Source organism: Drosophila obscura, unplaced genomic scaffold, assembly GCF_018151105.1.
Source record: "Drosophila obscura isolate BZ-5 IFL unplaced genomic scaffold, ASM1815110v1 contig_179, whole genome shotgun sequence".
NCBI classification, from domain to species: Eukaryota; Metazoa; Arthropoda; class Insecta; order Diptera; family Drosophilidae; genus Drosophila; species Drosophila obscura.
In genome coordinates this window covers 7,154,790-7,170,239 of record NW_024542766.1, presented here as the reverse complement: position 1 = coordinate 7,170,239, position 15,450 = coordinate 7,154,790, and the positions used below count along the sequence as shown (strand labels likewise).

The 15,450-nt window shown below is 42.1% G+C and overlaps 2 protein-coding genes across 8 annotated transcripts; one reads left to right on the top strand and one right to left on the bottom strand.

Moving 5' to 3' along the window:
• Positions 1-1,646: 1,646 nt before the first annotated feature.
• On the top strand, positions 1,647-3,398 carry LOC111076885 (probable cytochrome P450 6t1). Of its 2 annotated transcripts, none has more exons than XM_022370921.2 (2): positions 1,647-2,798; positions 3,256-3,398. In XM_022370921.2, the coding sequence occupies exons 1-2, from the start codon at positions 1,711-1,713 to the stop codon at positions 3,317-3,319; spliced, it is 1,152 nt and encodes a 383-aa protein (XP_022226613.2). In that variant the 5' UTR covers positions 1,647-1,710; the 3' UTR covers positions 3,320-3,398. The 2 variants fall into 2 exon arrangements, with proteins under 2 accessions (XP_022226613.2, XP_022226612.2); XM_022370920.2 differs by having other exon boundaries at positions 1,649-3,024; positions 3,085-3,398.
• Positions 3,399-3,403: 5 nt separating this feature from the next.
• LOC111076884 (protein FAM102A) lies at positions 3,404-14,192 on the bottom strand. Of its 6 annotated transcripts, XM_022370919.2 has the most exons (10): positions 14,157-14,192; positions 13,660-14,071; positions 13,278-13,589; positions 12,981-13,210; positions 12,619-12,914; positions 12,451-12,533; positions 8,759-9,979; positions 6,272-6,916; positions 5,192-5,397; positions 3,404-5,121 (listed from the first exon to the last, which is right to left on the bottom strand). In XM_022370919.2, the coding sequence occupies exons 2-10, from the start codon at positions 13,833-13,835 to the stop codon at positions 5,003-5,005; spliced, it is 3,288 nt and encodes a 1,095-aa protein (XP_022226611.2). In that variant the 5' UTR covers positions 13,836-14,071; positions 14,157-14,192; the 3' UTR covers positions 3,404-5,002. The 6 variants fall into 6 exon arrangements, with proteins under 6 accessions (XP_022226611.2, XP_041448405.1, XP_022226606.2 ...); XM_041592471.1 differs by lacking the exon at positions 6,272-6,916; XM_022370914.2 differs by lacking the exon at positions 6,272-6,916 and having other exon boundaries at positions 8,759-9,970.
• Positions 14,193-15,450: the final 1,258 nt, after the last annotated feature.

Here is a 15,450-nt window from a genome sequence, read left to right as displayed (position 1 = left end):
AGAAGGATATTTTTCCGATCCCAGATAGGTCCACAATTAGCGGACAAATTTAAATGTATGACTATTTGTCCTTGATCCTTGATAATGACTCCATAAAATGTTCGCCTGGTACTCGGTCTGAAATTTTCATTCGCACAGTGGCGGCCCCATTATCACATACGGCAAATGCTGGAACTAACTTTTTAAATTGCTAGGCTCAAATGGCCGAAAACCAGAAAATTTTCAGACCGAGTACCAGGCGAACAGCAATCAGCAGAAGGTAGCTGGTTTTTCTTTTTTACATCATGTCAAAAGCTGGCCGATACGAAACTGGCAGCAATTTATAGCGTTTTTTTAAATGCGTATAACTCTGCCATTTCCTGTCCGATCTGGGCGTGCCACGCCTTCTCGTGATCGGGAAAATGTTCCTTATCGTTTGACATCAAGGAAAATAAGGATATTGCTTTGGAACCGCTAAAAATCCTTTATTGCTTCGCCATTTTTAGTTTAATCAGGGCGGGCCACGCCTCCATCTGATCGGATTAAGACTACAGCCGATGGACAGTCTGGATCCTAACGATTCTGGAAAGGTAAGTCCTGCCCCGATCCGAGCTCAATTGGCCGAGATATAGCGTCCCAAACTTTTGGCTGCCCTAATTTTAAAATACTGGTTTTTTGGTAATCCAGCCATATCTCGGCCAAATAGGAGCAGATCTGGGCGTAACATGTCTTTTTGTAATCAGGAGAGTCCTTTCCATCGAATGGCATCCGAAAAAAGGACATTCGGCAAATACTGGTTTTCGCAAAAACGATGATGGTTACATCATGATTTTTGCGAAAACCAGTATTCCTCAGATGTCTATTTTTTGGATAGTAATCGACAGTCTGGATTCTCACAATCCTGAAAAAGTTGGCCCTTCAAGGATCTACCCCTATTTGGCCGAGATATAGCGTCAGGAAGAGAAAACCAGTATTTTTGTTGTTACGCGATATCTCGGCTATTAGTCGACCGATAAAGGTATGCCACACCTTTTCGTGATCAGGATAGTCCCCCCGATCGTTTGCAATCAATTTCACATCAAGGACGTTAAGGACTAAGTATACAATTGTTATAACTCCGCCATTTCTCAACCGGTCCAGACGTGACGCATGTCCTCGTAAGCGGAAGAGTCTACTGTGTCCTTTGAATCCATCAAGGACCTCAGAGCTGGAAGGATACGCCCTTTACACGCAGTTTTGTAATATATTGGCCGAATTGACCAGCCGAAAAGTATGCTAAACTTTTCTAATAAATCCAACCCCAAAATTATGCAGTGGTTTTTATATATCTGGTTGGCCTCGGTGGGTGCACCCCCACCATCTTCGCGACCGGGTGGAATGTCCGATATTTAGCTAAAACGCTATAGCTCAGCTATTTCTCGCAATTAATAAGTAAAAAATACATTTTTATATTATTTTAATTTATTTAAATATGTATGCAGTTGACAGTGTCTTTTGGTTGTCAGATAGTAGTGGACTATCAATAAAGCTGGAATTAATTTATCTTGGTGCACTTTAGCAGGCGAGCACGATGGCAGTTCTATTCATGTAATACCCGTTATCGTTATCGGCCTGTTGCTGATTGCAGCGGCTGTCGCTGCTATTAAATCAGCGGCAATAAAGCTTTGCTCACTTTAGCAGGCGAACAAGTCTACAGTTGTGTTCTGGTGCTCTGACATTCCTCACGTCATCATGATACTCGTAGTCGGTCTATTGTGCATTGCAGCGGCTGTTGCTGCTATTGGATTTTTTGTGGTTATTCCATTGGTGCTTGCAACTGGTCCGCTCATCTTCGGGATCGTTTGGCTGTGGCAGCGGCATCACTTCCATCACTGGCTACGTCTTGGTGTCCCCTACATTCGGGCCACGCCCTTTGTGGGGAATGTCTGGAAACTATTGCGCGGCAGCTGCTGCTTCGGCGATCAGTTCCGACTGTTGTATGAGAGTAAGGAAGCTGCTGGCCACGCCTACGTGGGCATACATGTGCTTCATAACCATGCCTTACTCCTGCGAGATCCGGCTCTGATTAAACGAATACTTGCGGATGATTTTTCCCAGTTCTCGAGCCGTTTCGAGACCACAGACCCCATTGGGGACACGATGGGGGCCCAAAATCTGTTCTTTTCCAAGCACGAGACTTGGCGGGAGACGCACAAGATCTTTGCGCCTTTCTTTGCGGTGAGTAAGGTGCGTCAGATGTACGGTCTGCTGGAGCACATTGGCCAGCAACTGGAGGAACACATGGAGGGGCAGCTGAATGGAAAATCTGAAATGGAGCTGGAGGTCAAGCAGCTGTGTGCTCTCTTCACCACAGACATCATAGCCTCGCTGGCCTTTGGTCTAGAGGCGCACAGTCTGCAGAAACCCGACGCAGAGTTTCGTCGCATGTGCGTCGAGGTCAACGACCCGCGGCCCAAGCGGCTGCTCCATCTCTTCACAATGTTCTTCTTCCCGCGATTGTCGCGTCTGGTTCGCACTCATCTCTACTCCGCTGAGTACGAGCGCTTCATGCGCCAGTCCATGGACTTTGTACTGGCCCAACGCGAGAAGAGTGGCGAAAAACGTCACGATCTGATCGACATATTTCTGCAGTTGAAGCGTACCGAGCCCCCAACGAGCATTATCCATCGGCCCGACTTCTTTGTCGCCCAGGCTTCGTTTCTGCTGCTGGCTGGCTTCGATACCTCCTCATCTACGATAACCTTTGCGCTGTACGAGCTGGCCAAGGCGCCAGCCATTCAGAAACGACTGAGGCAGGAACTCAGTGATGCCCTCAGGGCCAACCGGCATCAGCCTCTGGACTTTGATTCGGTGAATGGTTTATCCTACCTCCGCCAGGTGGTAGATGAAGTGCTTCGGCTGTATCCTCCCACTGCATTCTTGGACCGTTGCTGCAATGACGAAAACGGTTATGATCTGTCCTCATGGAACTGTGGCAGAGCTTTAAAATTACCTGCAGGCGCACCTGTATATATCTCCGTGCTGGGACTCCATCGGGATCCAGTGGTACGCAAACTATTAAATATATTGTTACGGTCCATATTGTTACATTTAATGCATTTCCAGCACTGGCCCAATCCGAACAAATTTGACCCCGAACGCTTCTCACCGGAGCAACGCCAGCAGCACCATCCAATGACGTATTTGCCCTTTGGTGCCGGTCCTAGGGGCTGCATTGGCACCCTCCTGGGGCATCTGGAGATCAAAGTGGGACTCCTGCACATCCTCAAGAACTTTCGGGTGGAGCAGTGCAAGAGGACACTGCCGGAGATGGTGTTCGATCCAAAGGCTTTCGTCCTAACTGCAAAAGGGGGAACCTATCTGCGTTTTGTGAAGGATGCTCTTTGAATTTATGTGAATAAACATAAAGCAAATATTGATTTAGTACATTTTTCACTATATTCATGTTTATTATTGGTAATTGAATTTTTCACATGTTTTTCTGTTGTTGGTTTGTATTTGAAACTTTTCGCAAGTTCAGCTCAAAAATGTTCACAAAAATTTTGTCAATTAAGTTGGCCAATTGCTGTTTGCTATCTAGTAAGAGGTTCAGTAAAAGGTACCTTCCATGAGCTTTTCAAACGTTTCACTAATCTTTAGGTAGCTTCAAAGATAACGGTAAATCATGTTTTTTCATATCAGTAGGGGCGATAGTAAATTAGAGTGTTTCACATTTCTGGGTTTCAACAACAACAATTGGCCAACTGAAAATATTCGACAATCATCAACCATGGATTTTGTATTTATTTTTTTCTGTTTTTTTTTTGTACAATTTAAAAAACTAACTCTCGAGCGTTTCGATAACTCCCCGCTTCACTTTTTACAAATTATCAAAAAATAACTAAAGCAATTTTACACAGACATTATTTTGTATCCAACATAAACTACAGGCTAATAACTAATTGCATTTTTGTTTTGTCCCTTACGGTTTTCTTTTGCGGTTTTTCTATCATACAAAATATTAAACACAAAAATTCTCTGATCGAAACACGTGGATACTTAAACGGATTCAATGATGCAATTTCTCTTGATTTAAAATGCTAACTACACGCTAAGAATACCAGTTAGCAAATGTACAACAATTACATATTTTGGGGGGTGGTAGGGTGTGTGAAAGTAAGTTAAAACTTTGTGAAGAATAGTAAAAAATAAATACATACATACATACATATGTGTGAGTGTTGGTGTGTGTGTGTGTGTGAATATTGTCAAAGCAAAATGCAAATTACATACGTGAGATATTTCACATGAAAACTATTACCATTTTGATTGATTCGATGATTATTACAATTTGGGATTACACTTTGAAGGTATTTCAATATTATGTTTGTAGATGTGTATCGGTATGGGTATGGCATGTATGATTTGTTTCTTTTTTTTAGCAGATTACGATTTGCGTTTGGTTTTCATTTGAATATTTTCTTATATTGAGACTGGATGTCTCTCTTATGGAAGCAATAAATCAAAAGATTAATTCAAAATTTTTAGCAAATGAATAAATTGGATTTTAGATTCTCTCCTCTACGTGAATAATTCTGCATGCATATACTTCTTGTATTGCTATATGTAAAGTGCAAGCAGCTGTTGTAGTTCATGTGATTTTTGGTTTTTTGGTTTTCCTTTTCGAAACGTGGGAGGGGCTGGACACACTCCACTTGTATCGTATCGTAACGTATCGTATCGTATCGTATATATAGGCATACACATACATATATACTATATAGTATAGATAATAGCTATAGATAAATTACATTCAATAGTAGTGTAGTGTTGTTGTTTCGACATGACATACATTCATCATATACCCACATATATAGCGTATATATTGTATATATATATATATATTGATTCTCACTTTTAGGTTGCAAGTAAACGTATTTTTGCACACATCTTAAACTAGTACATTTAGTTATGCTTTAGCTTTAGCTTTACTTTCTGCTTGCTTAGTTAGTCTTCTAATACATTTTACAAAACAGGGACGCTACTATCTTCTGTCCTGCATGACCACCTGCTTGAGGGCACCCGCCCGGACACTGGATTTCACCTCGTGTCCGCCCAGTGAGGCGGTACCATCCCGCGCGATATACAGCTGAAGGCCAGAGGCTGCAGAAGCAATAAATGAAATTATAAATTATCAGCCCCAAGACTTTCTTTTTTTTTTTTGGTTACTCACTCTCTGCCGACTCCTCCAGCTGATCCAGTTTTGTATCCTTCAAAATCTCATCGATTAACGAGTCGGGATTTACGCGCGTCTCCTCCACACGATCCGAAACGCGGGGCCCATCATCCAGTGCCCCCTTCTTGCGCTTCTCGCCGCTACTTTTCGAGCGATCTAGAGATCCTGTTTCACTTATAACTAACGAGCCGGAACTGGGATTCCTGGAGAAACAAAGCGAAATATGGAAATTAGTAAATGTTAATTCGGGTATTTAAATGTGATACACTTAATAATAAATAACTTAAATTCGGTGCTCTATTTTTCATTTGCGGGTAGTAAAGTAAACAGAACAACAGGCAGAATAACGAGAGGCAGAACGGTACAAACTATGGCCACGTTTTGGGTCATACTCATACATATATCATGCTTGAAAATATATATATTTATCTTTTCTATTGCTGAATGTCATGAAACGACAGTGCCCACAAATTAAATAAACTCAAAAATAACTCGGTATATGAAGGGATATCATACTGAACGAATAATGATTGAGCATGCCTTAAGAATGTGGCTAAAATATGGAAATTGGGGGAAACAAGAAATGCTTGGATAATGAGGAGGAAAATCATAGGCATGAATAAATCATAAAAATTATGAATATTATAGCAGTTGATGGTTAAAATGAGCTTGCACATATGGTACGTGTGCAAAAACATCTAGTTGAACATTTTACAATATATTTAAATTAATTCTTAAATTATAAATAAATTTTAAATTAAAAATACATTTAAAATGCACACAAATATTGGGGATCTATATAAAATTCGTGGTGAAACTTAAACAATTAGCATAGACACATACAAAGTAAATAATCGGGATCTATTGCCAGGACATTTTCCACACACAGAACACACTCACACACATCATATCCTTACTCAAAAGATATTATACATGGACATATGTAGTGTGGAAAATGCACTGATTTCGGCAGGGAGAGGGAGAGTGCAACAACTCAGGAGGAAGTAGGATGTACACCAACTTAAAAGCTAACATTATGCAAAGGCAATAGCAGCCATAGATCGAATGTGAACCCACATCATGGGAATGCTGGGGCGGCGTATGATCTGTGTGGTGGCCAGCGGCGAGAGCGTTGCTCCCGACATGGACATCGTGGTGGCCGAGGCCATAGCGGAGGCCTCGGCAGCCGCCGCAGAGGTGGAGAGCAGCAGGGAGGCCGCCGATGGATTGGAGCGTATGCTGCACGCATCTGTGGGACTGGCGGCCAGTGAACTGAGGGCATCCCCAGACATAACGTTGCCCAGCCGTGGACTGCTGCCATGGCCATTGGGGGAACCCACGCTCATGTGTTGCTGCTGCTGGTGCTGCTGATGCTGCTGGGGGGAGTAGGATACCGGGCCATCCACAGTGTCCTGGCCGCAGCTCGAGTTGCACTGGAAGGTAATGACTGCCCCGCTGCTGCTGCTGTTGCTGTTGCTTCCATTCGACGAGGAGGCCGAGTGATTCGAGTGTATGCTTGCGAGGGTTCCACACGGTGAACAGCTGGAGCCCAGCACATAGCAAGTGCTGGTATTGCCTCCAGCCTGCTGCTGCTGCTGTCTGTTGCTGCCGCTCCCAGAAATGTTGTTGCTGTTCTGGCAATTGTTGCCGCCGCCGCCGCCGCCGCTGCTGCTGTTGCTGTTGTTGCCATCGAAGAGGCGACGAGGAACTCCACTGAAGCTTCTGCATTCGTTCGAATATTCATTTTAGACACACATATAACATAAAAATTATCTTTGCAAAATAAAAACATATTTTTTTTTCTTTTTGGGAAAAACTTAAACAACTTAAAAAAGCAACCAAATTATTGGCTGATTTATATAAGAACATTTTTCTATATATTTAAGAAGCTTTTGATTTTGATTTATGCGTTTTATATATGATAAGAGCATTTTTTGAGTAGGGGTAGGGTATTCGATATAAAGATATTGATTCGATATATATGTATAAGGTGTATCGGATATTTTTGTGTCTGTGTATGTGTGTGGCTTAATATTTATAGGAAATTAAATATAACAGAACAATTTAGATAAATTCTCTTAAACATAAAAAACTGAGAAATTTAAAGGAAAAAAACACTCACTTAATTTTAATTTCAGTAAAAAAAAACCCCCAGCCAGAAAACAGGCCCCTTAAATCAGATTTAATGCTCAAGAAACCAATATAAATCCATCGTATTCTACAATTAAAGCAAGTCCAGATATATTTCCCAGCAATTTCATTATTTATTTCATCCATTACGACACGAAACCCAAGCGCACACGCGCCAGTAGCATGTCGCACACAGACGCCACAGTCACACACATCTATCTCTCATTGATATAGCCCTGACCTGTCGCCCCTGAATGATGTTGCCCCCTCAAACAAGACAGAGAGCAAACTGTCGGACCCAGCATTTAATGGCCAGGCCCTGACAATTTATAAGCACTATCCGGCATCCCTGCTCTACGCTCTACGCTCCACGCTCGCTCTACTTTGAGCTCTGGAGCTGATTCTCTATGCAAATTTATCTGAGATTCGCCTCAAATTGAATTTTAAATTGGGCAAAATCTGAGAGCAGAGCTAGAGGGTCGCACAAAATTCATAAAAATTTCAGACAAATAGCCAACATCACAGAGGGTGCGGGGGCGTCTATCTGCGTTGAGGTGGCCCTGCACTTGGGCCACATCCTTGTCCCAGATTTCATTTCACTCAGGCTCTGCTGCTGCTGCTTCTGAGGTGACCTCAAGGGCTTGTACATGTTCTTGTGGGTGGCTTGAACGGAGAGCATGGGGGGTAGAAGGCCATTTTACAGGTAAGGCTAACTAGCTTACACACCATTTAATTGCTTTATGGCAAAAGAGGCAACTGCTTTTTGTTGGAATGCTCTTTTGAGTGGCTTTTAGTGAAATTCCATTATTAAGGTGAATCGCTTATATTTTAGATTAGGGCCGTATGTTTTTCCGTGTTGATTAGATCATTAATTTCACCAAGGGAGAGGGAGGGTAAGTAAGAGAGGAGCGTGTTTAGAAACCAATTCTCCATAAAGGCATTATGCTGTACAAGGGTTGGGGAATCTGCAGTGTCCCAAAACTGCATTTAAACATGTTATAATCGTTATATAAAACTTATGTCTACCTTAAAGGCTCTTTAAATGATTAGTATAAACGATTGCACGAAACGAAACGAAACGAAACAGAACAAAAACAAAACTAAATAAAATAGTAACGGGTAAAGAAAAATAAAGGTGTAACGAGTAACGAAAATAATATGTGAATAATCGCATGTTAAATGGAAACGAGAATAACGGCTGTGTGTAGGTGGTGGTAGGTGGACCAATACCAATACCAAGGACCAGGACAAGGGACAATGGACGCTAGAGAAACGTTCTTCTGAGCATTTTTCTAAGCATTCAAGAACACAGTCTAGGAGTCTAACGAGTAACGATAAACGATTAACTTTCAACGAGTAACGAGTAACCCATTCTTCTTGCTAGTTGGATGATCTTTGTTTGATTGTTGATATGAAAATAAAAGCGCGACGAACCTCATTAGCTCGTAGGCAGCATTCGTGGAATGTGGCCGAACGATGTAGGTCTCCTGTGTGGCCAGTGGGGTCGAGGAAGTGCCCTGCAGGATGTTACGCCGATAGGCCCGCTCGAAGGGTGTGCGCGACATAAAGGATACGGAGTTGGCCAGCAGTTCCGCTGGGGAATCCACCACGTCGTAGTTGAGCAGCCGATTCACATAGCTGGAGCCGAGGGCTGGCTTCTCAGCCGACTGTATCAAGCGCGGGAAACTCGGTTTTCTTTCGGTGGTGGGCGTAAGGAAGGGATCCGCCTCGATGCGTTCGCTCACAACGTCCGGAATGGTGCCCATCGAGCGCATCTTCTGTATGGGATAGTGCGGGCTCTGTGGACTATCGTTGCCATCCTGTCCGATGAACTTGGCATTGCCCACCTTGATGTGGTGGCTCTGGTGCGTCTGATGCTTCACATACAGCTTCCCCGAGGATCCATTCGAGGCGGTGGAGTTCTTGCGCAGCCCCGTACCGAAATGGTGATGCTGCTGGAAGCGCAGTCGCTCCTCCATCGACTGATCATGTATGCGCTGGAACTCCTCGCGCACATCCTGCTCCGAGTAGTCGTCAAAGCAGAGATTATTCAGCGACTTCATCTTGGGTATCTTGGCGTGCTCGGCCAGCTGCTTGAGCCGTCGCGGGGAGTTGCGATCCAGTTCCATGGATGCCTTGTGGAATTCCATTTCCAGTATCGACAGATTCTCCATGGACTTGATCTTGGCCACTCGCGGTGTGTGATAGTTCTCCTCTAGGCCCGAATCATTGTCCCCCGAATCCTCATTCATGTACTCATCCGTGTCGCTGGCCTCTCCGCTGTCGTAATACTGTGTGGTTGTCGCTACCGGCTGGAACTGTGGCTCCACAGGTATCTCTGCCATCGGCGTGTGAAATTCATCAAAGTGCAGGGTATGGCCAGTGTTCATGGTGGCATTTGGTGTCGAATACAACTGCTCCTCGCTCACATACTCAATGGTGGTGGTGAGGCTCAGGTGGGTCGTCTGGTGCGCATGTTGGTGGCTGGTTGGGGCAACAAGGCCCACCACTTTTGGTTGTTGCTCCTTCTGCTGCTGCTGCTGCTGCTGCTTCTCCTTCTCGTGACCTTTCCGGCCATGTGGTATATTCAATTTCATGGCATTTATTGCCCTCTGATTGAGTCTATTGAGTAGAGAAACGGATTTTCTAAAACGACTATAGTTTGTTGTTGATTTTTGCATTTGGACGATGATTCGTTGATTCGATTTTTTTTTTTTTAGTTTGTTTTACAAAAATGTTATTTTTAAAGGTATTTATTGCATTTGGTTAGTTGTTTTTTTTTTGTTGGCCATTTACCCCATATTTGTTGTTATATACAAAATATATATATAGTATTTTTGGTTAAGAAAAAGAAAGAAAAACAAAAATTTTGTGTTAAAACAATTTAGCCAACAAATAAATTAAAAATTAAATTAGTTCCACTAAAAATAAATAAATTATAAAAGCTACCATAAAACCAGATTAGAGGTGGGAAAAAAACCAGCCTTGGGATTAAATAATGTATGACCTTAACCATTAATACTGAATGAGTTTAAGTTAATTTTCTTAGAACTAAGTTGGGGACTTCCTATATAAATTATTACAGAATTAACCAGAAACCTAATGGTGCTAATGGAATGTGATGAAAAACCATTACAAATAGGTTCAATAAAGTAGGGTTTTTATGGTTTATTTAACTTTATTTTATTTAGCCAAATTTCACGCAAAAGTATCTTCAAATCTCCCACATTTTAAAAACATTTCTCCTGCTTCTCTTCACTCAAGGCTGTGTGGCACACAACTTTTGTGCAAAGGCCAAAAGCCACAAATCTCAGGGGCAAGCGACCTTTGGTAGCCTCACACAGCTGATGAAGTCATCAGAGCTTCATATTTTAGCGAAAAACATTTCTTTGGCTCAACAATTTTCATATTGTGTGTACCCACAGTCCCCCATCCAACCCAACCCTAACGCTAATCACAGACAACACAACATGCAGCATTTTTGAAATGCAGCCAACATGCAATGCATTCTCTCTGCCACACGAGGCACAGTGGCGGCTAACAGCAGCCAGAAACCAGCAGCCAGCCAGCAGCCAACCAGTCTGGTCACGGAAGGCACAAAGGATATTAGAACACTTTTGCCATACACGAGTCTGCATGCACTTGCCGTCGTTTGACCTTAAACTTTTGCCATGGGAAATTTGTTGCATGTTGTTTTTTTTTTTTTTTGTTCTGTGTGTGCAGCTGCAGCATCCCGCATCCCAAGCAGAACTGCTGGTGGCGGCACATTTACTAACTAGAAATTTGCATAACATAATTGAAGGAAATATCTTCAGACGGAAGCCCCTGCAGACGAGTGTGGAGTGCAGATAACCTCCAGTTTATAATGGAACTGTCAGTTAGCATCGTTTACGTATGTATGTAGAAGTGTGCCCACGATAGGGTTACGTTTTTTGAGGGATTTTCGAATGAACTACTGTTAAGCTAAGGGCATAGAGTCATGGAAGAAAGAGATTTAGCTACTAGCTCTACATCTTCTTTTTTTTTTATCTTTTTAGAAAGGTTATATACCAAGAAATTCTTGGCATTCAAATACAAATCTTCTTATACATAGCTTTTGAAGTTTTAACGAATATTGTTATTCTATTAACTAAAGAAAGTCAGTATTTACTCTAATTAAGAGTTAACTAAAAGTTCAATTGAAGGACTTTGGTTTGAATCTATTAGATATGGCTTGCAAATGGTAAAGACAGTTGACATATAATACTAGGATAAGATTGAGTGATATGAGGAATTGTTTCCAAATAGTTTCTATGTATTTTGTATCTCATTTTCAATATCAGACAACATTTTAAGGTATTTCGTATTTCAATGAACTCATCTACATTACTCACTACTTTATCTTTATCTAACTGCTCTGTATGACAGCATGAAAGGTTGATAGATGGACTAAAAGCAAATCAACAGTCGCAACGTTACTTTCGAGGCCCGTGTGATTTGATAACTATGACTTCTGCATAAATATTTAAGGTATAGGAATAATGCTCAAGGGTCTAACCTTTAATATTATCTATTCTATAAATTTAATAAATTATTTGTAGCACTTTAAACGTACATCTCAGAGTTGAACTAAAACTAACTTAGTAATAAAAGAATGGAACAGCTAAAACTAAACTAAACTAAAGAATAAATTACTATAAATTTGGAAAAATTCAAATAAAATAATATCAAAGTGTAAGTTTATGTGTGTGTGTGTGTGTGTGTGTGTTTGTGTTTGTTTAGTGTGTGTGTTAAAGTTGTTGGAATTTGTTGTTTGTTTTTTTTAGTACACATTGAACGTGCAATTTGGTTAGAGATTCAAAAACAAGTCCACAGACTTATCTCTTGGCTTAAATAGAGGTTTTGGTTTTAGACACAGTTTTGTACAGAGAGAGAGAGAGAGAGATTTGGCTGTAGGCTTTAGCATTTATATAGCGCATATATAGTAGTTTACAGATTAGAGAGCAGATTTTGTAGAAAAAAGAGTACGAATCGTAGGCAAAAAAATAAAAAATGAAAATAGTTCACAAAGAAATTAAGTCGTAGGCCTTTATACACTTTATAGCAGAGTGAAAGGGATATTTTAATTCCAGAGTTGATCAACTTACCTAGCATGCCCCGAATCGCCCTCGGAACTTTGCCTCGAATGTTGACTGTGCGAAAAACTACTATAACCCGAACCCTTTGACATCTGAATGGCACAACGAGCGTGGAGGAGTAAACAAACATATTAGTTAATGGCCCCACTGGGTGCAATATATTCCATGGCCACTCACTTGACTAGTATTACTGGAATTCCTCGAATGACCCATTTCCATCAGGGCGGCTGTGTTGACTGCATTGCCGCCGCCGACGCCACCGCCTACTCCCGAGACGCCTGTGGTGCCATAATTATTGCTACCAATGATCCCCAGTCCTGTGAGGGCATGGGGCAGCGGTGTGATGGCATTGGAGGCAGCGGCGGCGGCATGCTGCTGCAGATTATCCGTGGTAAGCGTTACCGCCGACTCCGAGGACTCCGACAGGCCAGAGTCCGTCACAATGGCCGCTATCAGAGCTTGCGGGTCGAGCTCTGCAAAACGAATAATCCCAATATTAATCTTCGATCTGTCATTGTTAGGCGGTGGAAGGGTCCTACCCTCCTCCTTGGTGGCCGACACGGGTCGCGTTCCAGGCAGCGACTGGTTGCTGGAGACGCCGCCCAGTGTGGCTCCACTGCCGCCCAGGGGAATGGCATTGCCACCACTCCCACTCCCGATGCTGGGCAACGCCGTAGCCGTTGGCGTTTGCAGACCCACTCCGGTGGCGGCATTCGTCAGATCATCCATGGAGGGCTTCGTCTGTTTGCTCTTTAGACTCGGGGTGGGTCTGTACGAAACGAACAAAAAAAAACCATTTAAAAAAGGAAATCCAGAGGGGAAATCGAAGCACTTACGCCTTGAAGAGTATATCACCGCTTAGCATATGCATTTTGATGCTTACTCTCAGCATGGAATTGTCGAGACGATGACGCGAATCATAGCCCTCGAGGAGAAAGCGACGCGATGTGAGACCGGCGCCGGCAAATTCGGCAAGATTGAGGTCGATAAAGCCTAACTTATAGTAACTGCGACCGCCCTTCATCTCCTTTCGAATGGAGATGCGCAAGAAGCAGGGATCCAGCACACCCGTCGAGGCATTTGCGCTCATTTTGCAGGGAAACTCAAAGCTGCGATTCCATTCCACGCGATGATTTTTCACTTCCTCTCTGAACAAGCAAAAGAAAATTAGCTTAAAGTATGTGCTAGATGGAAGGGCATGCACAATGTAGATCTTACCGACTGCTGTACTCCTGAAATGAGCCGCCATCCAGTAGACGTATCTTGGCAAAGAGCACCTCATTGACGAGGGCAACCTCAACTAAATCCTGCAGCTGCACTTCCACATTGAACTTGTACTTCTTCTTTTTCATCATAAAGGCCATGCCAGGGGCGCTAGGCCCGAGTAGTGTCATTCAATTCCCTTCCAATAATCCGTGGCCTTTCACTGTTGCGCCTCCAAATGGATGAAGTTGGTTGGAAGAAAACCTTGCAGGCGGTTGCCAGGCACCGCCTCTGCACTTGAAACTAGGGCTATTTTACCCCTCTGAGAATGTTTTTCTTCTTTTTTTTTCACTCAGAAACTTTTCTCTATCACTCTGTATTCTTTGGTGAGTTTTGAGCTTGCTTTGCTTTTTTAGTTTATTTGTTTCTGTTTTATATATATGTATATATATTTTTTTTTATATTTTGTAGTTTTCTTATCAGCGTTTTTTCCGTTTCCTCCGGCTGCTTACATGCTTGCCCTTTTTATGGTTGACGGTGGGTGGTGCTGGTGTGGGCTTCCAACTGCTGGGCAAACAAATTAACCCAAAAACGAAAGAAAATATGAAAATCAGTAAATGTTTTGAGTTTTAAACGAACTGAAGTGTGTGTGTGTTGCTGTGTGTTTTATGTTTATTTTGATTATAAATTCTGGCAACATAACGTTTTTTTTTTTAAATATTTATTAAGCACAAGTGATTCTGGTGACCCCAAAAATAATTATGCTAGAGTAAAATCATTTATTTAAAGGGTTTAATATGAATAGAGAACGATCTATCACTAAAAGTTGTTTGCCAGGGTTTATTGACTTCCATAATACCAATTTAATTTATTTCCTGCTTTTTATTATAGTGTATGCCATCTGTTGACCCCGATCTTAATACTATTCTCTATGCGAATCTGCTTCCAAAACTTAATACATAGCGAGTATTATTACACTTGCTTCCCCTGAATGCTACTTTAACACCACGAAGACTGAACGTTTAGAGCCCACCAAAGAGGGACATATGAGAGACAATCTGAGTTCACAGAATCCCACAGAAAACAGAAACGGCAAATTAGTCATCAATCTAAAAGCGAAAGAAATTCGCAAAGAGCTTGAGATGAAACAGAATGCAAACAGCAAACAGCAAAAAAGCAGAAAGATGGTTGTGGTATCTAGAAATAATCGCCCAGGCAATAAGACAAAGAAAAACCCCATGGCTGAGTAATGCGTCACCGATTTGCGTGCATAAATAAAGGGAAACCGCTTCTAAAAATCCATTCTGTATTATATAGTAAATTATACAGTAAATATTTGCATCCAAGTGCCAAGAAATTGAATGGAAATGGTAGGCCTGTCCCACCCATTGCGTGTGGTTGGTGCTCTTTTTAATTATTTAAGTGTTGTCGCGGCTCAATTATAGCCATAGTATATTCCAGATATTTACATGTATATTGCGATAAAATGATTGACTGATACTAGGGCCTGAAAAATGTTCAAATGCCGTCATGCGGCATATTTTTAGGCGCCTGACACAGCAGGAGGAAAATGGATAAAAAAATTGAATGTTCGAGAAGTGATTTATTGCTTTTGATGACTGCCATGATACGAACACGGGCGATGGGGGGAGCCGTCATGAGCGTCAGAATTCAATGAACCATTTTAGGAGCCGTTTAGTGATGAGAGACTGAAAAGAAAACACAGTTTTCTGGTTGTTTCGATGATGGAAATACCTTTAAATGCAAGTTGGGGTTGCAGGACTTTTCGTTTAAGTAGAAAGCACT

What these genes read in the sequence shown, in the direction of transcription:
- LOC111076885 (XM_022370920.2), top strand. Translation starts at nt 1,711, where the DNA reads ATGATACTCGTAGTCGGTCTATTGTGCATTGCAGCGGCTGTTGCTGCT. An exon ending in GACTCCATCGGGATCCAGTG is followed by an intron (nt 3,025 to 3,084) that starts GTACGCAAACTA and finishes ATGCATTTCCAG; the next exon opens with CACTGGCCCAATCCGAACAA.
- LOC111076884 (XM_022370919.2), bottom strand. Translation starts at nt 13,835, where the DNA reads ATGACACTACTCGGGCCTAGCGCCCCTGGCATGGCCTTTATGATGAAA. An exon ending in ATTCCAGTAATACTAGTCAA is followed by an intron (nt 12,534 to 12,618) that starts GTGAGTGGCCAT and finishes TGTGCCATTCAG; the next exon opens with ATGTCAAAGGGTTCGGGTTA. An exon ending in CGCCCCAGCATTCCCATGAT is followed by an intron (nt 5,398 to 6,271) that starts GTGGGTTCACAT and finishes TTGTTTCTCCAG; the next exon opens with GAATCCCAGTTCCGGCTCGT.